Source organism: Hyperolius riggenbachi, chromosome 6 (genome assembly GCF_040937935.1).
Source record: "Hyperolius riggenbachi isolate aHypRig1 chromosome 6, aHypRig1.pri, whole genome shotgun sequence".
Lineage (NCBI taxonomy): Eukaryota > Metazoa > Chordata > Amphibia > Anura > Hyperoliidae > Hyperolius > Hyperolius riggenbachi.
In genome coordinates, this window is record NC_090651.1 from 229,734,547 (window position 1) to 229,759,723 (window position 25,177).

The following is a 25,177-nucleotide window of genomic DNA, read 5'->3' on the forward strand; positions in this document are numbered from 1 at the left end:
GGCCTGCACTGTCACCATGGTGCGCACCAGTCCAGCACAGCCGTCACTACACAAACAGCTTTTTGTGGTGCGTTACACAGTGAGTTTGGTGTGTCAGTGTGAATTAATTACACTCCCTGATTGATGTATACACATGCAAGATGTTTTAAAGCACTTTAGGCCTCCAGTTTAGCATGCAATGTGATTTCTGCCCTTAAAACACTGTTGTGCACCAAATCCAGATTTTTCCCCGAGACTTTTGGCGTGTATCCAACTCCGCTATGCAAAAACTCAGATGTTAGACCCCTTGAAACATCTTCTCCATCACTTTTGTGGCCAGCATAAATGTTTCTAGTTTTTAAAGTTTGCATCCCCATTGAAGTCTATTGCGGTTAGCGAAAGTTCGTGTTCGAGGTTCGTGAACCGAAAATCGGAGGTTCGAGCCATCTCTACCTACCGTAGCCAAACTCATTACTGATTTGTACTATCATCTCTACCTTTAAGAGTTGAGTTTGGTGACAGTGTAGCCTAAGTAATAAGTGTAGCCTAAGTAATAAGTGTTCCATGCCCAAAGCTAAGTCTGTTCATTAAGAAAGGTTAAGGTGACCCTAGGTCAGGGTGAAGCTTAGTGTTATTATGGTAGATTAGTTTCAAAAATGGGACATGCTTGTATACCAATATTATTTTTTAATTCATAAATCACACAAAGCTATGTAAAAAGAATGTGACTAATTTTCCCCACAACTCTGCCATGCAGAGCTTCACAAGATAAAGTTCTTTCTGATTACCAAGACATATAACATTTATTTGCCTTTCTCCTGGCAGACTCAAAGTGCTTGAACTGCAGCCACAAGTGCATGCTTAGTAGGTAGTAGCAGTAGCAGTGTTAGGAAGTCTAGCCCAAGGACTCCTTACTGAATAGGTGCTGGCTTACTGAACAGGAACAGCAGCAATTCAAAACCTGGTATCCTGTGTCAGAGGAAGAGCCATTTACCATTACACTATCCACCCTATGTGGCACTGAGCTTGGTTGCTTATTGTAGAGGTGGATGGCACAAATAGCACAGGATTGGGTGGCAAAAGCAGGAATTTTATCTCTGGGCAGGTCTAGAAGGAAGTATTTACTGCTTTGCCAACTGGGCAGATGTCTGTAAAAATGTTGTTGGCTTATTAGACTAGAGAGCTAACATACGTCAGAAAGGTGGTGCAGCCAACCTGCAGTTGTGGGTGACAGTAGATGCACAGGCTAGTATGTAGTATGACTAATATTACTATTATTATGTCACTGCCTTTACAAAAATGTCTCATTTATGCTTGCGGTAACTTTTCTCTGATGCAAGATTTAATTTTTGTGTTTTGATGGTTTGTCAAAGCCATTGCCATATTTTCTGTATGTCTTTTATTCCTTCCCTAGCTTGCTTCTTATATTCTTTCCCCAGCTTTCTGAGCCAAAGAACTGATTCTTGATGAGACACGTATTTTTCTTTAGACACAATGCACCATGGACTTTATCTCTCCACCAACTGACACAATTGATATTGAACCTGGCAGGGGCCAGTTATAGTCATCACTGTAACAAGCACAGTCAGTAACAGGAAACAAACAAGCAGAACCAGGTCAGAGAGGCAGGAAACAATCAGTGGTCAAGAGACAAGAGATCAATCTATAGTGAAATGAGGCTGCAATAGCTGTTAGAGACAGCAGGACAACGATGGGGCAGCTCTGGGTCACACGCTGGAGAATTATCCAAATAAAACATGAATCTCTTGTTCTGAGGATGGGAATAAGCAGGCCAGCACCAGGAAACAGGAAAAGCAGGAAGATGATTTGTCCTAAATGAGCATAATGGCGTAATTACCAGCAGATGTCACACTGCCAGGGCATTGATGCAGTTTGATGTTATAAAAGTTAGAATGTTCGACTTAGCTTAGCTGTAGTTTTGTACATCTGATTTAAAGAAAACATTAAACTTTGTTTTAATATTTTCTTTATTTAAAGCACAACTCCAGATACAGAGCTAATTCTACTTTCTGATAAGTTATTAAGTGGAGCACTCAGATGTTATTTTTATGTTTAAAATGCGGTTTGCGTGACTAAAAAGATGATTACTTAAATTGACACAGCTTGATTAAAAGAATTGTCAGCGGACTCTGAGAGTTGGGATGGCCCGAATTGTTTGCCAGCGGACAGTTCCCAGTGAATTTCCGATGTTTGCATTCTTGGCGAACTGCAAACGTTTAGCATGTTCAACCCGCCCCTATACATCATCATGGAGCCAAACTTTGACTCCGTACCTCACAGTCAGCAGACACATGGCAGCCAATCAGCCAGCACCCCCTCCTGGACCCCCTACCCCCTTATTTAAAAGCAGTTTTGGTGGCCATTTTGGATTCATTCTCTGCAGGCTGCTGACTGTTAGTGAGAACAGGGTCAGATTTACTGTAGATAGGTAGGGAAGCATTAGCTAGGCCTGTGTTCTTGTTCCTCTCTGACTACTTGCTGAAAGCACCCCAAATAGCCCGTTTGAGTGCTAGTACATCGGTTTCCTGTTTTTTATTTTGTGTATGACACTCCACAGCCCACTGACACCCATAGCTGTGCACACTACTGCTATTGTTACCACATTAAGTTGCAGGCACATTACCACTCCAGTGCTTTTTTTCACGGAATTCCAATAAAACTATTGCATTTCTTTGCGTGTGACACTCCACAGCCCACTGACACCCATAGCTGTGCACACTACTGCTATTGTGGCCACATTAAGTTGCAGGTACAGCACCGCTCCAGTGCATTATTTGTAGTAATGTACTGTGATCTCTGATTAAAACCCGACTCTGTGTCAACTTCCTAATTTTTAGTAAGAATTTTGAAATGGATCCCCCTCTGGCATGCCACAGTCCAGGTGTTAAAGCCCTTGAAACTACTTTTCCATCACTTTTGTGTTTGGAAAATGTCCCTGTAGGTTTTAAAATTTGCCTGCCCATTGAAGTCTATGGCTTCGCTGGGTCGCATGTTCGTGAACATTTGAGTAAGTTCATGTTCGATTTTCACGAACCCAAAATTTGATGTTCATGACTTCTATATCGGAGAGATTGGCTGCTGCTTGGATCTGTATTATTATGCTGTTCATAGTGTAAGGAGGCGGAGCACAGACAAAGCTGTCTGAGAACATTGCAACCTGCAAATCTGGAAGCCTGTGGCACAGGAAAGCCATTCTGAACTTGTACTTTATATGAAATACTTGACATAAATGAATCTAAAAGCATTGACACAGATACAACAGGCTCTGTTGCAGAGTGCCCACTCAGGACTAGGGATGGTCAATGGAATGCAAATATGTGTAAATGAATCCAGAATGCTACACATGTATGCAGCTGTATTAATCCAGAATTCTACGCATGTATGCAACTTAAAAATGGACCAATCATATTTCACCTCAGCAGAATTTGAAAATGGATTTTAAAGTTAAATCAACGCTTTAAATGTGGCTATTCATTGGTAATAAGTGGTTTTAAACAGGGAAATACACTGTAAGCAATCACAGAGGTGAAGGTGAGTCCCAATGGCACCTGGCGGTGATAGTACCAATGGAGGAGGATGAGTGGCCGATGCAACAAAAATACCCAGAGAGGTTTTTGTAATATTTTTTTTCCTTGCAGCAATAGCAATGACATGGCAGCAGAGTTGTCCATGGCTGCTGGTGGCGGGAACACAGACTTTAGTAGTGAAATAGAACAGCAGCGGCAGCAGGATGAGGACTAAAGCGATCAGTGTGGCAGCACATAACAACCATGGCACCTCACTGTCGGTACCACAGCATGATAATGCTGCCCAAAACATTATATGCATCCGTGGCTCCCATCTGTGGGTGGATGTCACAGCAAGCGTGGGGCTGCTTCTGCTGGGAGTGCTGCTCACAGCGGAGGTCTGGGATAAAGTAATGATGGGCTGCTGCTCTGTCATCTTGTCCTTCAATGCCTGTGAGTCTATCTACTGAATGACCACATGACGACCCAAGGTGCTGAAAATGGGCGAATCGGCACAGGCTGTGCTGCTGATGGACACCTCTCTGCTGCACCCCCTACCACTGAGCACCCTCTCCCTGGCTGTGGACCAGTCCCAGAAGTGGCGGAGACAATGGCACTCCCTCTCCTGCCACACCCATGACCCCTGCCAGACATGTTGAAAACTATGCACAAAATGTTGAGGTGGAGAAAGTGTGCTGCTTTTTACAGTCAATATGTGTGTGTGGGCCTGGGGACAGACGGCATATAACAGGGGACTTTTATTGATTTTTCAGAAAAGAAAAAAAAAATACTGGATACAGTAAAATAGAACATGAAAATCAGTGGACAGTACCATGGTCTGCCTGCACTATGCGCACAGCAAACTAACTGGCTGCATGCTAGTAGCAAAGTATAAGGTCACTGACTAAAGTTAGTGACTGAACAACTGTGGCAGTGACTGCAACTAACTTAAGTTGATCACTGGCTGGCTGGCTTAGCTAGCTAACAAGTATACAGTAACAGAGCAGTAGAATCAGTGTGAAGTTGAACCTGCCTGCCTGCACTAAGCACAGCAATTGGTACACTCTCTCACTGACAACTACACTGACTACAACTAACTTAAGTAATCACTCACTGGCTAGCTAGCTGAATACAAGTATCAGATACAGTATAAGGGCAATGTAAGGACTGAAAACGCTCTTGCTGATGTACAATATGGCCTGGAGATGATCCTCTCAGTACCACAGAGTCTAGCAAGGATGGAGCTCTGGAAATGGCCCCCACTTTATATACAGGAGGGGAGGACAGAGCCTCCCCTCCTATGATTGGTTGCTAGGGCCTGGCTGGGGGCCTCCGATTGGCCCAGGGATGTAAATTCTGCCCATTTCCGCCCAATCACGACCCAATCACGGATTTCCACCGTGATCACTGCCATAACCGCAGTACGAATATTTGCGATCATGGAATTTCCGTGGCCGATTTCTGTGATCCAAAATCGATCAAGGATTCGGATTCTGAAGTCGAATAGTGAAAAAGTGCTTGTGAATCACGGCTATTCTGTGATCACAGAAATGATCTGAGCACCACTGGCAATCACTGTCTCAGGGAATGTTCCAGACTCACTGAGAGTGACCAGGCAGCTGTGGGTGGGTGTTCTGCTTTTTCATTTCAGGGGGAAAAAAACACATTTTTGTACAAATTGTTTTATCCATAATTTAAAATTAAAATAATGTTCCAATAGGTAGAAAAAAAAAAAAAAAAAAACGTTTTGTAAGAAATAATACCTTTTAACCAGTTCGGCCTATCTGGACGAGCTTCCTCGTCCAGATAGGCACTGGTGCTGCCGCCGGCTCGTGCGCGCGATCGGGCGCGCCCCCGCGCGCGCTCCCGCTGCCCGCCGCTAGCCCCCCGATCAGTGAATGGGAATATAATTCCCATTCACCGATCTAACTTCCCCGCAGAAATACCGACGCTTTCTCTCCAGAGAGCGCGGTATTTCTGCCCCCAGGAAACAACTCCTCAGCATTTTAGTTCCTAGATGCGAGCTGGTTCGCATCTAGGAATTTTTGCACTGTGGCCATCTTGTGGCCAAATAGTAAACTGCACCCACATACATTTTTGATAAAAAAAAAACATTATTTTACATTTAAAATTAGCAGTTTCCCTCCCACACCAAAAATTACCCACATACACTTTTTTTATTTAAAAAAAAAAAAAACAACAATTAAAAAAAAAAAAAAAACAACATAAATAGTTACCCAAGGGTCTGAACTTTTTAAATATGCATGTCAAGAGAATATGTTATTATATTATTTAAAATTATAAGCTTATAAATAGGGATGGACGCAAATTGAAAAAATGCACCTTTATTTCTAAATGAAATATCGGCACCATAAATTGTGATAGGGACATCGTTTAAATGGTATAATAAGCGGGACAGATGGGCAAATAAAATACATGCGTTTTAATTACGGTAGCGTATATTAATTTCAAACTATAATGGCCAAAAACTGAGAAATAATGAATTTCTTCCGTTTTTTTCTTATTCTTCCTGTTAAAATGCATTTACAGTAAAGTGGCTCTTAGCAAAATGTATCACCCACAGAAAGCCTAATTGGTGGCGGAAAAAACGAGCTATAGATCAATTCATTGTGATAAGTAGCAATAAAGTTATAGGCGAATGAATGGGAGGTGAACGTTGCTCGAATGCATGAGATTTTCGGACCGCGGCGCTGAACCGGTTAATGGCTAACTAATAGAGTTAAATGATGCAAGCTTTCTGGGATCTAGTCCCCTTCTTCAGGCATATTTCCAGATGTAAGCTGAAGTAAAACACTGATGCAGATAAATGGTAAACACGAAGATGGCAGTTGTGTTAGTTACTGTTTATCCGTTAGGTGTCAGGTGATCAGCAGGCTGGAGCCAGTGAGTTAGTGCAACCATACATGAAATCCAGCAGGTTTCTGAAGATCATGAAGCCAAATCAATCATGTTACATAAGGTGTCATGAATCCTGTTCCACAATTTAAACCTTCTGTTAATGTCTTGAACATTTTCATAAATTTGTACTCAGAAACTTTTCTTGATTGATCATTTTTGAAGTTACCCTTAAGAACAAGTACTTTTAGATCTTGCATGCTGTGTCCTGGTTCACAGAAGTGTTGCCCCACTGGTGTGTCCATTTTACCCTCATTAATTTTAAAGCGGTGATGGTTCATTCTTGTGCGCAGTTTTTGTCCTGTTTCTCCTATATAGATTCCTCTTGAGGGGCATTTCATGCAGCGTATCATGTATACAACATTGGATGACTCACAGGAAAATTGGTCTTGTATTTGATGATATTTCTGTGAGTTTGGTATTTGTATTTGGCTTGTGCTCAAGATACGGTACAGAAACTTTTTTGCTACTAATAATGTTCCAATAAATGCATATTAAAACTGCAGCCACTATATTTCTGTCTTGTCATTTTTTATGTTATTCAATAAAAATGTTTTAATTTTTTATTAGATTAACATTAACATGAAATATTACTTATAAAAGTAAGAAGCCCATAAAGCAGAGGCAGACAGAGATGAAGCATCACTTTATTTTTCAAAATCCTCCTTTATGAGTGTGTATTGACTCATCCCGCTTAGATTGGGCGTCAGATTATGCTGGTAGTTAGAATATCAGTAATATATTATTACAATATTTTACTATCAGTGTGCCTGATACCTATGCCTAGCACAACCCCCCTCCCCCAGTAACGCTAACTCCTGTAACTATACCTAACACTATGGGCTCGATTCACAAAGCGGTGCTAACCCAGTTAGAGACTTTAGGCATGATAATCATTGCACCACACTGGTGAAAAGCCAGTTTAGGCGTGATAAGTTTAGGCGTGATAAGTTTGGGCATGATAAGTTTAGGCATGATAAGTTTAGATACGTTTAGATTGCGCGCAAAGTCCCGCACGCAAAGCAGTGCCATTAAACTCTATGCAAAGTGCTCCATACTTTGCTAGCACAAAACTTTTGATCAGCTGTGCACTGCGGTGCTAACCCAGTTGGTGCTTAAACTTATCACGCCTAAACTTATAACACCTAAACTTATCATGCCAAAACTTATCACACCTAAACTTATCACACCTAAACTTATCATGCCTAAACTGAGTTTAGGCGTGATAAAGGGCTTTTCACCAGCGTGCTAACTGTTAGCACCGCTTTGTGAATCAGGCCCTATGCCTCCTACCTAAGCCTAGCACGAACCTCCCTCCCTCCCCCATAATGCCTAACACTAACTCCTGTAACTACACCTAACACTATCCCTCCTACCTATGCCTAGCACTAACCCCCTCCTCCCATAAAACCTAACACTAACTCCTGTAACTACACCTAGGGCTTGATTCACAAAGCGGTGCTAACCCAGTTAGAGACTTTTGGCGTGATAACCATTGCACCATGCTGGTGAAAAGCCAGTTTAGGCGTGATAAGTTTAGGCGTGATAAGTTTAGGCATGATAACTTTAGATAAGTTTAGATCACGCTCAAAGTCACGCACGCAAAGCAGCGCCAGTAAACTCAATGCGAAATGCACCAGACTTTGCTAGCGCAAAACTTTTGATCAGCTGTGCACTGCGGTTCTAACCCAGTTGGTGCTTAAACTTATCACGCCTAAACTTATCACACCTAAACTTATCATGCCTAAACTTATCACACCTAAACTTATCACGCCTAAACTGAGTTTAGGCATGATAAAGGGCTTTTCACCAGCGTGTTAACTGTTAGCACCGCTTTGTGAATCAGGCCCCTAATGCTATCTCTTCTACCTATGCCTAGCTTTAACCCCCTCCCCCGTAAAGCCTAATACTAACTTATGTAACTACACGTAACACTATCCTTCTACCTATGCCTAACACTAACCTGTTCTCCCTAATTATTAATCACCTCTAGCATACTCATAACCTATCTTCTAACACTAACCCTCCCACCAGCCATTATCTAGAGATCTGCTGCTTGCTGTTGTTGATTACTGGAGTTTGGCTAGTGATAGCCAAAGCTCTGTGGTGCTGCTTAACATTGTAATCTATGGGAAACCTTCTGAAACCAGTATCTAAGTTACCTGATTTTCTCCTTTGTGGCCAACCAGCTAACAGACTCTCAAGTCTAGACTAGGCTTATTTACGTCTGTCTAGTCTTCCTACACCGTTCCTCTCTGTCAATCCCTCTGTCAACTGATTTCCAGTTGCCCATATAATCCAGGCCAAACTTCTTATCCATACCAGCAAGCTTTGCTAAAGGTACAAATTTACTAACGGTAAATTTACTCACTAACAGTACAAATTTTCCTCAGATGTGATCAGTCTATCAGATTTTTACACTCCAAAACCATGCAGTAGGCAGAGAAAATTAATAATAATCTCTCTTCAACCCTTGAAATCTTGAAGTGGTGCCTTGAAGCCTACCTCTTGCTGAAAACATATATTCTATCTAAAAGCACTTCCTCCAATCTCTGACCAAGGTCTTCTTCTTCTTATAGAAATTGATACTCCTCCTGAATTGATGTGTCATCACCCCTTCCCTTTGGGTTCCCTTTAAATTGTACGCCTTTTGCAGGGCCCTCCCTCCTTGTGTATTCTACATTGGCCTCAATTCATAAAAGTGTGTGCGGTAGTTCAGAGATGGGCGGTAAATTACCGCTAGGGGCAGGGCCGGCCCGCCCATGAGGCGGGGTGAAACTTTTGCCTCAGGCGGCACTTCTGGAGGGGCGGCAGCCGCCCGTCTGTGTGTGTGGGGGGCCGCCCGAGCTGGAGGGGATAGCGGGCAGGAAGGGGGTATTGGGCCTAGCGGCGGGGGGGGGGGGGTCGGACCCCCCCCTCCCTCGCCTGGGTCCCCCGTCCTCCGCTCCCCTCCAGCTTTAGAAGTGAGGTCGCTGGCTGCAGCTATATTGTAAGAGGCAACGGGCGGGGAGGACTCACCTCTTCCTCGTTCCAGCCCGAGCCTGCGCTCCACTGACGTCACTTCCTGCTACGCCGCAGGAAGTGACGTCAGTGGAGCGCAGGCTCGGGCTGGAACGAGGAAGAGGTGAGTGATCCCCGCCCGTTGCCTCTTACAATATAGCTGCAGCCAGCGACCTCACTTCTAAAGCTGGAGGGGAGCGGAGGACGGGGGACCCAGGCGAGGGAGGGGGGGGTCCGACCCCCCTCCCCGCCGCTAGGCCCAATACCCCCTTCCTGCCCGCTATCCCCTCCAGCTCGGGCGGCCCCCCACACACACACGGCTTGGGGGGGGAGGGGCGGCGATTTTTTTGAATTTTGCCTCAGGCAGCAAAAAGTCTAGGGCCGGGCCTGGCTAGGGGTAAATGAGGGTTTTTGCAGTGAGTTCATTAAAAAAATTCCAAGTGCGATAGCAGGCGGTAAGTGTGCGGTAAGTGTGCGGTGTGGTGCGGAAAGCTGTCGGTAAACTTTGCTAAATGTGCGGTAGTTTGCCGCTGGCTCCCTAATGACAAGGTGCATGCTGTTTTAGACACATGTGACTTATTTTTTATAAATTATATCTTTTATAAAATATTATACTATAAGTATAATATATATATATATATATATATATATATATATATATGTATAATATATATAATTATTCTTATAAATTATATAACTCTAACTATGTACGATTTCTAACCCTTCCTCCTCTGTAATTGATTGTTTATTTTGTGAGCGGCCAAACTGTATAGATACCCTTCTTCTGATGTACCCTTAAAAATTCCATAACATTAAGCTGAAAGGGCTCCATTTGTCGCCTAAAATGCTACTGTGTAGAGCAAACTCGGCAGGTCTTTGCTGGCTTTAACAAGCTGTTATTTATCGCTTCCTTACTCCCCCTTTTTTTTCCCATGAATACACTTCATTCACCTTACCGACACAAACAACGTTTGAATTACTTGAATTACTTGGACTAATACTTCCTATTACCTAATACTGCTTATTACCTGTATTGTGTTGTCTGTCACCCTATTATCATTGCCTGTAACCTTATTTATTGCAAAGTGCTGCATTAAATATGTTGGAGCTACATAACAATCCAATTATTACAACAACAAAAAATCATAATACTGGAACTTTTGGCAAACTGATTATACATTTTATTCCTGGTCTTAAAGCAAACCTTAAGTGAAAATAAACTGATGAGACAAATAGTTTTACCTGCTCCTGCTTAGAAAATGTCTGGCATACCATAGTCCTATATTGCATTTAAGGGTTAAAATCTGCCTTTAAACTGTTGACTGACACAGGGTCAGGTGCATGAAGACCGTTTTTAATGTTATGCAGCTCCCACACAGACAATTCTTAAACTTCTGAACTTTTCTCTGCATTCAGAGCTGATTGTATCAGATACACAACGTTTTACAGCCCAAGTTATCAGTGAGAGTTATGCTATAGTTCGACTACACTCCAAATGCTTAAAAACGTAGCAAAGTTAAGAAAAAAACACATTCTAGTTCAAAGTTGGTTTGGGATCTCATTATGTCTCATGTTACTGTTTTCTCTTCAGCATGGTAATTTTCTATGTAGCCCCCAACATCTTAGGTGTCATAGAAATTAAAAATCAGAAGGTATTCCTTTGCAAAACCTGGGGTTATTTGACTGCCCTGTTTGACCAGAACCATTTGGCTAAATTCTTTGAGACCCTTGTGGAATGAGTTGTACCCACCTTTCAGAAAGTTTCAGAAAGCTCTGTTTAAAGGGGAACTGAAGAGAGAGGTATATGGAGGCTGTCATGTTTATTTCCTTTTAGACAATACCAGTTGCCTGGCAGCCCTGCTGATCCTCTGCCTCTAATACTATTAGCCATAGCCCCTGAACAAGCATGCATCAGATCAGGTGTTTCAGTGGTTCAGACTTATAAGTCTGATCTGACAAGACTAGCTGCATGCTTGTTTCTGGTTTTAATCAGATACTACTGCAGAGATATAGACCAGCAGGGCTGCCAGGCAACTGGTATTGATTAAAAGGAAATAAACATGACAGCCTCCATATACCTCTCTCTTCAGTTCCCCTTTAAAGATGCTCATTAAAGGTACAAGCTCCCAAATGCTCAATCGTATGTTTGATCAGATCAGATACTATTAATCATGCCAATTGATGACAGTCTGAATTTCAGAATAATTATTTTAGTCTGACCAATTCCCTTATTAACTGGGTGGGCCAGAACAATTATTTCTAGGCTCATCCTTCACTTTTCAATGAACCAGTGAAGGACAAAGCAGAGGAAGATGCCTGTCTGTATTAAGAGTTGTATACAGCACTGCTTGTGTTTAAGTTTCTGTTTCAGGGAAGTGGCATAAAGCTTTCATGTATGAAAGAACAGAGAAAAGGTTCAAGTAAACCTGGACTGAAAATAAACTGATAAGATAAACAATTGTATCCATCCTCCTACTTCTAAAAATGACATTATTTAACTGGTTGCTGACCGCTCTATGCCGCATACGTGGCGGCAGCCCCAGGACTGATCAACGTCAATGGGGCGGGGTTTTGCAGGAGATCGGCGCGCATGTATGCTTGAATGACGGAGCTTTGCTCCGTCATCAGTCTCCCAGCGATCACCGCTACGAGACTGTGAGACAGCGAAACCACCGTCTATTTACATTGTACGCTGCGATCTACAGCAGCGCTCTACTGGGGACATCTGTGTGACACGGCTGTCCTGAGGGAGGCACAGAAGTGATCGGCTGTCATAGGCTGATCTGATGCCTATGACAGTCGATCGCTGTGATTGGCTGGCGGAGGGAGGGAGGGGCGGGTATAAAAAAAAATAGTAATATTTATTTAAAAAAAATGCAAATAAATAAAACAAAATAAATAAACATGCTGGCAGGGATCAGAGCCCACCAACAGAAAGCGCTGTTGGTGGGCAGAAAAGGGGGGAATCACTTGTGTGTTGAGTTGTATGGCCCTGCAGTGAGGCCTTAAAGCTGCAGTGGCCTAAATTGTAAAAAAATAGCCTGGTCACTGTGGGGTGTAAGCCTACGGTCCTCAAGTGGTTAACTTCCCACTTTCATTTTCTGTTTAAAAACTAAAAAGGTTTAATGCGTTATTGCCTCACCTGAGTAACACAGTCTGACAGCATTTAGAGCCATAATCTATGCACTGTTGACCTTTTTACCTATTCCATGCACTCAGAAGCTGTTCTCTGCCAAGCAAGAGTTTTATGGCTGTAATTAGTTATCAGTGAAGGGTACACTATAGTCCAGTTAGGCCCCAACTGGAAAGAAACTGTAATTTGTTTACCTGAATGTGTAACCCATTCAACGAGAAAAAGAAAAACATGAACACAGCCAGGGGTGAGCCTGGGGTGCCTGGCACCTGGGTGCAAGATTTTCTCTGGCGCCTATGGGAGTGGTTAATTTAACCGCGCCCAACCACATAACCACACCCATGTCCTGCCTAATCACACCCACACCTTCCACCTCTTTACGCATGCATGTGATACCCCATTCCTACCCCTCTTCCATGGGCTTGCTCCTGGCTGGCTTTGGCTTCCTGCGAGTCTGCTAGTCTCTGGACTGACTCAGGCTGAGAGGCTCTGCGAGTGCGATGCAGTCACACACTGCGTATTTATGGCTGCCTGCAGCCACCCTACTCTCGCTCGCTGATGTTGGCTCCTCCCCCTTGCCAAGCCCAAGGTGGGCTGCCTGTATCTTTCCCGTTGCGCCACGCAGCCTGCCAGTGTTGCCAACCTTTCACGTTATTTTTTACTGACAAATACCTAAATTTACTGACAAAAGATTACTTTTACTGACAAAACTTCCCTACTAAATGCACATAAGAGACAGCTTTTCCCCATGTAAATGCACAGAACAAGAGACAGCTTTTCCCCATGTAAATGCACATAACAAGAGACTGCTTTTCACCAGTAAATGTACATAATAAGAGACCACTTTTCACCAGTAAATGCACATAGCAAGAGACCGCTTTTCACCAGTAAATGCACATAACAAGAGACAGCTGTTCACCAGCAAATGCACATAATAAGAGACAGATTTTCACCAGCAAATGCACATAATAAGAGACAGATTTTCACCAGCAAATGCACATAATAAGAGACAGATTTTCACCAGCAAATGCACATAATAAGAGACAGATTTTCACCAGCAAATGCACATAATAAGAGACAGATTTTCACCAATAAATGCACATAATGACAAACAGCCAGTGTCCCCAGAATATATAGCCAGGGATATATGTGCCCAGTATATGTAGGCAGGGGTATATGGTCCCAGTATATGTAGGCAGGTGTATATGTCCCAGCATATGAAGGCAGGGGTATATGTGCCCAGCATATGTGGCCAGGGGTATATGTCCCCAGCATATGTAGGCAGGGGTATATGTGCCCAGTATATGTAGCCAGGGGGTATATGTGCCCAGTATATGTAGCCAGGGGGTATATGTGCCCAGTATATGTAGCCAGGGGGTATATGTGCCCAGTATATGTAGCCAGGTGGTATATGTGCCCAGTATATGTAGCCAGGGGGTATATGTGTCCAGTATATGTAGCCAGGGGGTATATGTGTCCAGTCTATGTAGCCAGGGAGTATATGTGTCCAGCCTATGTAGCCAGGGCGTATATGTGCCCAGTCTATGTAGCCAGGGGATATATGTGCCCAGTCTATGTAGCCAGGGGGTATATGTGCCCAGTCTATGTAGCCAGGGGGTATATGTGCCCAGTCTATGTAGCCAGGGGGTATATGTGCCCAGTCTATGTAGCCAGGGGGTATATGTGCCCAGTCTATGTAGCCAGGGGTATATGTGCCCAGTCTATGTAGCCAGGGGTATATGTGCCCAGTCTATGTAGCCAGGGGGTATATGTGCCCAGTCTATGTAGCCAGGGGGTATAGGGTCCCCGTTTAGGTAGTTAGTGACAGGAGAGCCTCCCCTCCCCTCTCCTCTCCTCTCTCCTCTAGCCGCTGCTGCTGCGGCCGCCGCTCCCCCCTCACCTTGCAGCAGCTTCAGACCTCAATCGGCGGGCGACCCGACCAGTAAGAGGGCGCCGGACGCACCCGCTCTATATGCGGAAGTGATGTCACTTCCGCATATCAGTGCGGCGTGCTAGGTCCTAGCGCCCGCCCGCCTGATCGAGGTCTGACGCGGCGGCGCCGGCGGCTAGAGGGAGGGAGCTTCGGCCACAGGGGGAGAGCGGCGGCCGGGCGGCACCTCGCAGAGGCAGGCGCATGGGTGCCTTGCACCCGCAGCACCCGCCCAGGCTCGGCCCTGAACACAGCCTAGTTATAGGCAGAAATGGCATTTTACATACATATGTTTATCTCATCATGTCACATGTCGGTTCTGGTGCCCTTAAAGAAAAATCTCTTGCTTCAGAAATCTGACTTCATATCATAGCATTTCTGAGAAAGTAAAGGTGACTTTGAAGACTTTTAGATCCCACTACACGAGCAAAAATTAAAAATATATATTTTCTAATTGATTTAAGCATTACATTCCTGTAAGTTAATAATTTAGCTGTACTGATCTGGTTCGAAAGTGACTTTTAGAAAACCTATAAACTTTAAATGGAGTGCTTTTTCTGAATGCTGCAATGTATTCTTTCTTCTTCTTCTTGTTTTATGGTGGAATATAGACTCCTATATGACCTCTCTTTCCATTAGAAAGATTGCGATGGCCTACGGAAATAAATAACGTAATTGGTGAAATTACATTCTGCAACCAATCATTACTTAGAGAGAACTACTGAACTTGGCTGTGGATGGGGTATTTTATTTCCTGAACACAATCTTACAATAGTACCATAAATACTGTTTTTGCCATACCAAACTTATGTCTCCACTGTTCACTTCAATTAAAAGGAAAAAAAAAGTTTAGATTCACAAAGTAACAGTTACGTTTCTGAAAGCAGTACGAGTAAGATTGCTTGTATTTTACAATAATCTCGGGAGGTTACAGGCACAAAAAACATAGTACCTTAAACTCTGCCTATCAACATACAGTAGAATCTCATTATATTAAACTCTAATATAGTAAACCTCTGGATATAGTAAACTCAGTCCTTGGTTCCAGCAAATGCATCTTGATAAATAAAAAATGTATGACGAATTCTGATGAAGTAAACTTCTGGTATAATAAACTACTTTTCCATGGTCCCTTGGAGTTTACTATAAAGGTATTCTACTTGTATATAGACTGGATTTGACTTCATTTTATTTGAAGTGGACCTGAACAGAAGGAAAACAGAGAGACATGCACCCTGTATGTATTTAGAGAGTTTTGCCTGTTTCACCCTCATTTGTGTCTAATCACAAGTTGTAATTTGATCTCTCCTCTGTGTCATATGACTGCCGTGGCAGAGATGGCAGATAGGCTCACTTGAAAGCACGGGATGTTTACAATATGCTTCCATGAATCAGGAAGTAGAAACAATGCAGATTTAATTTTAGGATTTGTATCAGCTGTAACAAAATAACATGTTTTTTTTAAAGGTTATTATGCTGTTGCTTATCTTTTAGAGCAGAGAAGACATTCTGAGACCAGGTCCACTTTAAAGAGGCACTGTAACGACATATATTAGAATGCATTAAATTATTCAGGATACCCACTTTTATGGTAATTTTCCTGGTATCCGCATCAGAAACACTTCATATATCTATATATTGCTGTATGTTGAATGTAGCCCTGCCCTCCCAGTGATGTTTAGCCTAGGCCGATTAGCTTTGCTATAAAAAAATACCCCTTCCCAGCATTCTGCGAGACCAGTATTTTGTACTGGCTTCGGAACTCTCAGTAACCAAACATTCCTCAGAGATTGCCTGACAGCACTAAAGATGTCACCTCCTGTGATACATTTCAGAATGTAAATCAGGGAGAGGAAAGATTTTACAATGGGCAAACACTGACTAGATAATAAGAATTTTGTAAAAAAAAAGCCATTTTATTCATTGCTATTTTTGCTACAGATCCACTTTTATCCTGACCTGTCACCAACTTAAAAGTTTTGATATAAATATGTCTGGATCCATATGTGATGTGTGAGAGGCTTCTAAGGATTAGTTTGGTGCCAGTAATGGTGCATATAAGCATTACTTTCTTCATTCTGCATACCCCACGTTGCAAAGTCATTCATAGTCCTTCAGAAAGACGCTTCTTTAGCAGAAAACCGTGTATGTTTTAGGGATGTCTTTTAATGAGACACTGTAACAAGAAAAACGTCCCCTGGGGGGTGCTTACCTCAGGAGGGGGAAGCCTCCGGATCCTAATGAGGCTTCCCCATCCTCCTCAGTCCCACGGGGGTCTCGCTGCAGCCCTCAGAACAGCGGCCCGACAGATCCGACAGCCTGTTAAATATTTACCTTTCCAGGCTCCAGCAGGGGCGCTGTTGCGGCTCTTCTGACGGAGATAGGCGGAAATAGCCGATCACCGTCTGGTCCGCTCTACTGCGCATGCAACTTGCGCCTGCGCAGTAGAGTGGCCCGACGGAGATCGGCTATTTCCGCCTATCTCCGTGGGAAGGAGTGGATACTGCGCCTGCGCTGGAGCCAAAAGGTAAATATTTACATCGCCACCGCTCCGGGAGGATTTTTGCCGCCACCGTGGGACCGGGGAGGACGGGGAAGCCTCAATAGCATCCGGAGGTTTCCCCCACCCGAGGTGAGTACCCCCTAGGGGAGGTTTTTTCGTTACAGATTTTCTTTAAGATTAAGTAAAAGAACATTTTACTTACTGACTCTCCTAATATGCATGTTGTAGGGGATTAACTAAGGAAGCATTACATCGGAGGATTATAGCTATTATATTATGCATTATAGCCAGAGAACTAGCATTTTTAGTAAGAAGGTAAGATGTCTGCCTCCACCATGCCTGACAGGTGTATTTTAAAGTGTGTCTATACTTATGCTTAAAGCAAACCTGAAGCAAAATAAACTTGTGGAATAATGAATTCTATGTGTAGTACAGCTAAGAAATAGAACATAAGTAGCAAAGAAAAGAGACATTATTTTCCAGTACAGGAATAAGTAAACAACTTCAGTTGTTATGTATGTAAAGTACCTTCTTTGTGCTCTTTAACCTACTGGGTTGAATACAGCCTTGTTTTTGAAGCACTTAAAGAGCAAAGAAAGTGTGAGAGACAACTTTAAATAAGGTTTTACTGCATGAAAGTTCAAAGGGTCATTATTTCTGCTTTGTTTTATAGTTTAAAAGACAGAGTGTGCTTATGTGCTTTATGAAAATAAAAATAAGAGACTCTTTTCTTTGCTACTAATGTTCTATTCCTCATCCATACTACACATTAGTATCTTTTTTTCCCACTATTTTCTGGGTAATCTCTTTTTTTTTGCTTAAACAGATCTTTAGTCAGTGTCCTAGGACAGCCGTACACATGCTAGATTCTCAGCTGAGACAGTCCTGCATGGGGAGGTCTTGCGTGTGTACATATTGCAATTTATCACTAAAAGAGATTACCTATCCTTTTGTACCATTTTCCCTTTATTACTTATATTACCAAGGTTAACTAGCAACAACCAAGCTACAGTATTCCAACAAATGCCATAATAAAAAACTATTATAGATCCATAATAAACCTGGTCAAGCTGAAAAGCAAGTGCCTTTCCAACATGCATGCCTGAGAAACATGTGAATCTTGTATATATCTTGTATGCAACTTAAGAACTCTTGTATAAATATGGGCTAAAAAATATATCACTAGACGTAGATAGAAGTGTCCTATATCATAAGGCATAGCTAGTTCAGACGGCAGAGCGTGAAACTCTTACTCTTAGGATTGTGGTGGGTTCAAGCCTACAGTGACGAGAGGTTGATAAAGTATGGAATTTAACTTTATGTACTTCAGATTGAAGTATTTTTCAGTGCTGTTAGATATTTTGTGTCTTATTTGAAAACTAGTTACGGTATAACCCTATTCTGTGTATTTTTTCCTATATTCTTTGTATATAAACGGAATCTGGTCTAAGATTATAGTTATTTCATAGTGGACGTCTGTGATACTACAAATACATATTGTTGTTATGACCGAGTGGTTGAGAGCCCATCTGACTGACCCTAGGAGAACGCTTAATTTGAGTTTATTATTCTCAACAGTTGGTTCACCTATTTTATATCAGTGTTAATAAAAGCACAGCCTCAGACAAACAGTTTTAATTGAAAGGGTTACAAACTTTGCCCAGTTGTAGCTGACTGTTTTAGGTGTGCCTGTGGGAGAATTCCCCCAACTTATATGGTCTATATTTGAGCCCAGAGTGTCACTGAGAAAGGATGTGAGGGGCAGCAGATTTAAAGTTTGCATTCTAAATGGCACTGCATTTATTGCATAAGACAACATTGTTTCTTCATTTTCTCATTCTTCTTTCTTCCTATGTAGCTGCGCACAAAGTGGAAACGCTCGCCGAAACAGCCATCAGCGAAAGATAAATCAGCAAGAAGAGAGCTGTCAAAACCTGACGGACTTTACCCCAGCCCGAGTCCCCAGCAACATGGATATATTTACCGCCTACAATGAAACTCTACAGTGTTCACATGAATGTGTACGGACCCCTGTGCCCGTATATACCACAGAGGAAACATTACACCAAACAGCAGCCTATAAGACCACCTTCAATGGCAATAGGTAAGGACGCTTGCTGATAACGTGCCCTTCAAGGTATATGAAATACCAGGGTTGTTTTGATGATTTTGATGCTCTTTTATATTTTTGTTATAAGCTCTATATAATTTCCCCATGAAATGATACAGCTTAGCTATAATGGGATTTGTAATTCTGTTGATGTAAATAGATGTCTTGTAATTGTCGTGCTATACCTGAGCTAGTTAGGAACAATTCATCATGAAACACTGCACTGATAGCAGAACATTCACAATAAAACAGACCTGCTAGTAAAATCTCATGCCACATAAATCAACAGGGCACTTTTCTGCATGCAAAAATACCACTTTTATCTTAAGTAATAAGACACATCTTTCCAGCAATTTTTAAAAATCAGCGTTCCCAAAACATCAACTTCCTCTTTTGATGCACATTACAAGAGGAAGTCACATGACCTGATTTGGGGACGGTAGGGTGAGGGCACATTTGAAATCATTAGAGGAAGAGAACAAAGAGGCACTGCAATTTGTTTACATCTAACCATCGTATGCAGTTACCAAACATGACTGCCTCCACTTTATTTTGAAACAGATACATTTTACATTTTTGACTGTCTATCATGATGCTATATTACACAGTACTTCCAACGCTATCTGTCTGTCTGTCTGTCTATCTATCTATCTATCTATCTATCTATCTATCTATCTGCCTGTCTGTCAATCTATCTCTCTGTCAATCTATCAATCAATCCATACCTCAAAACATTCTGAGATAAGAAAGAAGGACAGCTGTAAGGTACTTCCCTGCCACACCTCTAATCATTCCCCTGCCACACTCCTAGACATGCACACCACAAAGAATTATTGAGCAAAAGACACATAATGGGCCCAATCCAATTTACTTTCTCTCCTAGGTTCTCTCCTAGAAGCTAATTTCTTATCTTTTAGGATCAGTCCTGAACAGTACTGGCACACAAAGAAGAAAGAATAAGGGATTAGGTTCCCAAAGAGGGACTTTCTTTCTGAAAAGGGGACAGAAATCTCTCTCTCTCTCTCTCTCTCTCTCTCTCTCTCTCTCTCTCTCTCTCTCTCTCTCTTTCTCTCTCCCTCTCTCTCTACCTATCTACACACCTATCTGTTTGTCTTTCTATTTCTCTGTCGATTACAGTTTTCTAATCTCACTTCTGTGTTGGTTGACATAATGCTGGAAATACACGGGGCATTTTTTAGCTGATTAGACGGTTAGATAGATAATTTCCGAAATGTCTGATCACCGTTAGATTATTTTGCAGCTCGATTTGTCATCAAAGTGAATTGAAAAATATAAGGAAAACGAGCGGAAGATAAGAGAATCAAGTGGGAGTCGAGCAGCAAAAACAATCGAGCGCAGAATTGAGCGCCGGAAACGACCTGTGTATTCCCAGCATCAGACTGGGTTTGACCCTTCTGGGCCATTGTCTAAAGCCTTGCACTAAACTGAAATGCCTGGTTCCTTCCTCTCGCAATGAATAGCAACCCTTTCTAGACACTGGTTCTTTTTGTATGGGATATGAGGGTTAAATGTTGAACCCTAATAATGATATCCTAAAACATCCAACACTACCCCTGTCCTTTGGTTATTCCCCAATGGAAGCCTTTAACTCTTTTCTTCTACATAACACTAACCTTTACCCCTTTGTAATTGTTACTGCCCCGCAGATAGTCCTGGCCTGATACTTGTACCTTTTTATAACACATTCCTTAACAAAATTCTAACATTAAGCATGACCTTTCACCAAATGATTACTATATTTCAGTCTAATCCTAACAAATAACCATTTAATAATCCTAGCCTGACCCTAACATCACCTAAAAATCTAGTCCTTTACCTCACCTTCTCATACTAGTGCTACCTTACTCCTAGTAATTAAGCCCCTGGTCCATTACTAAAAATAGAATGCATTGAGATGAACTGCTTTATCTTTCTGGATGCATACTTTATATACACTGGTTAGAGACTGCAAGGTAACTGATAGCTTTTTTTACATTGGTGCAACTGTCCCCTCCCCGTTCCCTCCTCCCCAGCAGACTGTCCTCAGAAAAATGTATCATGCAGCAGAGAGACAGTTCAGTAACTAATGCTGGCACCAAATGCTTGCTGGCAGAAATTCAGAGGATACTTGATTGGCATTAATACTATGCTTCATGACCAAGGCAGGTTATTCATATGAGCAAAAGATACACAGAATCTGGGAACCGGCCTAACATTCAAATTGCCAAAGGCTTATTCCATTCCCCACGAACACAAAATGGACACAAGAGTAACAGTATTATGGCCTGAGATGCTCCACAGCTTCACCCACTCTGAGAAAGCATGGAGATGGGTAAAATGGCTGTCAGGCCATAATACTGTTACTCGCGTGTCTATTTTGTGTTTGTGGAGGATGGATTAAACCTTTGACAATTGGAACTTGGACTGGTTCCTGAAATCTGTACATCTTTTGCTTATATGTCCACAGAAAAATATGGATAATGCCCTCTATAAAATGGATCTTGAAGTTCAGCACACAGCTACAGCTGAACCTCTAATTTTGGGGTGGGAGAAAGATCACTTCACTGAGTCACAAAGTGCACGGGGGTCCAATCTGCCTTACTACACCAACATTACTGGAAAATCAAAAACCTACACTTGGCCATATTCAGTGCATATTAATTATTATTTACTTCTGAACTGGGTAATGACTGTATACAAACATTATTTAACGTAGGAAGATTTTACTAGAAGACAATTAGCGTACAATTAAAATGCAATGTATAATTGTTCTTTGAAAACTGTAGAACAAGAGCTTGTTTAATGATCAGACATTAACGTAATTATTTTGTGGCACATTCCTGGCATAATTCAGAAACACTATTTAGCAAACAAGAAAAATAATAATTAGCTTGGAAAATGAATACAGGGCACATATATATATGTATATATTATCGTGAAGAGGCGTCTAGGTCTATCTATAATGGTATTCTTTTCATTATTTTGGAAAGTTGTGTTTTCTTTAGTATAAATATATCTTTTTATTTTTGTAGTATATTGATTAGCTATTTTGCAAGAAACTCATTTAATTGGTGCGCTAAAATTAGTTTATGTAATGTATAGGAAGTAGGAAAATTCAGTGGTTTTAATAGTTAAGACTCTTTTTTTTTTCTCTTGATCAACAAATAGAGGTTACCTGCAATTGTGAGTAGCTTGGCTAAAAGGCTGAGCACTTAAACTAGTAAAACTGTGAGTAGGTTATGGAGAGATTTCTTCATTTACGCCATAAGTAAAAATAAAGACTTGGTATAAGTTAATTATTTGTAGGCAATTCTAAGTTGAGATTGTGTTACAAAGAACATTATGGGGAGTGCTGTTGTTGGTGTCTGCTAAGCAGGCTTGGTTTGCTATTGTGCAATTGTAATTACATTTTTATTACGATATACTACCATGTGGCATTGGGAGGAAAGCTATGGCACATTTGGACAAGATACTAAAGAATAAAGTTTTACCAACAAAGACCAGGATAGTTAACCACTTAAGGACCACAGGCTTACACCCCCCTAGTGACTAGGCTATTTTTTACAATTCAGTTCTCTGAAGCTTTAACAGCTCACTGCAGAGCCATACGATGTAGCACACAAATGAATCCCCCTGTTTTCTGCCCACCAACAGAGCTTTCTGTTGGGGGGCTCTGATTGCTGCTGCAGGCAGTATTCTTTTTTAAAACAAATACGTGTATTTTTTTCCCTCCGTCCCCCCCCCCCCCCCGACAGCCAATCACAAGAGATCGCCTCTCATAGGCATCTACCTATGAGAGGGACCTCTTTCCCTACCACTTGAGGGGACAGCCAAGTGACAGGGTTGTCTCCAGTACCGGTTTGTATTAGATCACAGCGCTGTACAATGAAAAGAAACAGCCGTTTCTTTTCTTTTCAGTCTGTTAGTGGCAATTGCCGCTGGCAGACTGTTGATGGAGCAGAGCTCAATCACTCAAACGGAGATGCGCGTGCATCCGAGCGCATGATCCCCTGCAAAATACTCCCCCAGGACTTGACGCCAATCAGCGTTAGGCGGCCCTGGGGGAACCACCTTGCGGCCGCTAATTGGCGTTAGGTGGTGGTATGGTGGTTAAATCTATGGTCTTCCCAGTAGTAATATATGACTGTGAAAATTGGACTATAAATAAGGTCAAATGTATGCTTTTGAATTGTGGGTGTGGAAAATCTACCGAGCTCCTTGGACTGCTAGACGATCTAACCAGTCAATACTTAAAGAAATAAGGCAAACGTGTTTAGCAGAAGGGCTTATACTACTATTAAGTGAAATACTTTTGGTCACATGGGCCCATATGCAATTCACTTTTTCACCTGAGTTTTCTCCTAGGTGATATTTTTAAACTTGTCAATAAAATGCCTTTTAAGCCACCAGAAAGCAAGAAAATACTCAAAATAATTTTGATAGAACTATTTCACCTACTTTTTGGTACTTTTTTAGTTGAAATGTGCTGAAACGTTATTTTAAATCAAAGAAGAAAAATTATCTCCTGGGAGAAATGTCAGGTGAAAAAATGAATTGCATATGGCCCATTATGTGAAGCCAAAAGAAAAAAAGGATGGCAGAGGCTGAAATGGGCTGCTTATATGAATCTATGAACAAGCCTATGCAGCAGCTGAAAGAAGCAATAATTGACAGACACATCTGACGTACAAAGTACATTTGGTCACAAAGAGTTGGAGTCGACTAAAGGAATGAGGGGCAGGGGAACATGTGGCATTCAGGTTTATACATTTTATGCACTATTGTTCCTTTATGGCTGAGTTCCACATTTGCAAATTAAACCTCAAATCAGGGGAATACCAGACAAAAAATATGTAACTCAAATACAGTATAAATAGCCTTGCAATGCCACTGGCTCAAAACATCGTGAAAGTGAGTCGCAGATAATGCAATGCTTTTGCATAAAATGAGCCTAGCCTTTCCACAAAGTCTAGGGAAGCATGATGTGACATCATCACTCTGTAGCAGTTGATTCTACAAGACTACAGTTATTTCTGACCTGACTTTAACCTTCTGGGGACCGGCTGCCTAACCCCACTTAAGGACCAGGCCATTTTACATGCGGGAGGGGAGGTGCATTTTGGGGGGTCAGGCACCCGGATCCCCACTATAGTTAGCTAGGCGTGGTGTCCCCAGTGTAGTCAAGTGTCCCCCATATTGCCAGAAGCCTTTACTCACCTCCCAGGCTCCAGTGATGAGCAGCTCTAGCTCTCTCTGTCCTGGCTGGCATCCCGCTCGTACTGCCTCTAAGTTCCGAGTCACGACTTGATGATGTCATCAAGCCGGGACCTGACACTTAAGGCAGAATGAGCAGGGATACTGGCCAGAGTGGAGGGGAGCGACAATCGGCGAGAGAATGTTAGTAAGGTGAATCCCCGTCCTCTTCTTCCCTTCAGACCGCCGCTACTAATAGTGATCACTACGATCGTAGTGATCACGTGATCAGGAGCCAATTGCCATGGCTCCTGATCCCTGATTGGAGATGTCAGCAGTTATATGGCAGCTTAATCTCCCGCTTTGGGTGCGCACGATCACGTCTGGAGTGGAAATGGCAGGTGGCGTAAATCCTACGCCGTATCAGAGTTAGGCAGCCACAAGTGTAGTGTAGGATTTACTACACAAGGTTAAAGTGAAAAAAATGTATGATATAATGCATTGTATGTGTAGCACGGATAGTTAATAGAACATTAGTAGCAAAGAAAATAGTCTCATATTTGAATTTTTAGATATATTTTAGATATATTTTAGAAACCCCATGTAAGTAAAAATCCTCTTGTCTATCTGGTCCCAGGTTTACTTTAAAACTATAGAGTGGTGGAAAGACATGGCTTATAGTACTATTGGATATAGGGATGTGGGTTACACAGACAGTCAGTAGTGCAAGAAGGACCCAATGCCTTGGCTCCTCCTGACATGTGCTTCAAAGATTTGTCTGGTAGAAAGTCTAGGAAAACAGCTGAAGATGAGCCGGGAATTTAAAGGGGCGCTATGGTGAAATTTTTTTCAATGTAAAATACAGGTCCTTCTCAAAAAATTAGCA

General features: G+C 42.1%; 1 protein-coding gene across 4 annotated transcripts in view; it reads left to right on the top strand.

Moving 5' to 3' along the window:
* Positions 1-25,177, top strand: part of AJAP1 (adherens junctions associated protein 1) — a 522,829-nt gene that overhangs the window by 392,499 nt on the left and 105,153 nt on the right. For all 4 annotated transcript variants that reach the window (XM_068242743.1, XM_068242742.1, XM_068242741.1 and 1 more), the window contains one exon: positions 18,847-19,092. In XM_068242743.1, coding sequence (XP_068098844.1) covers positions 18,847-19,092 — 246 coding nt within the window. The remainder of the gene's footprint in view (positions 1-18,846; positions 19,093-25,177) is intronic.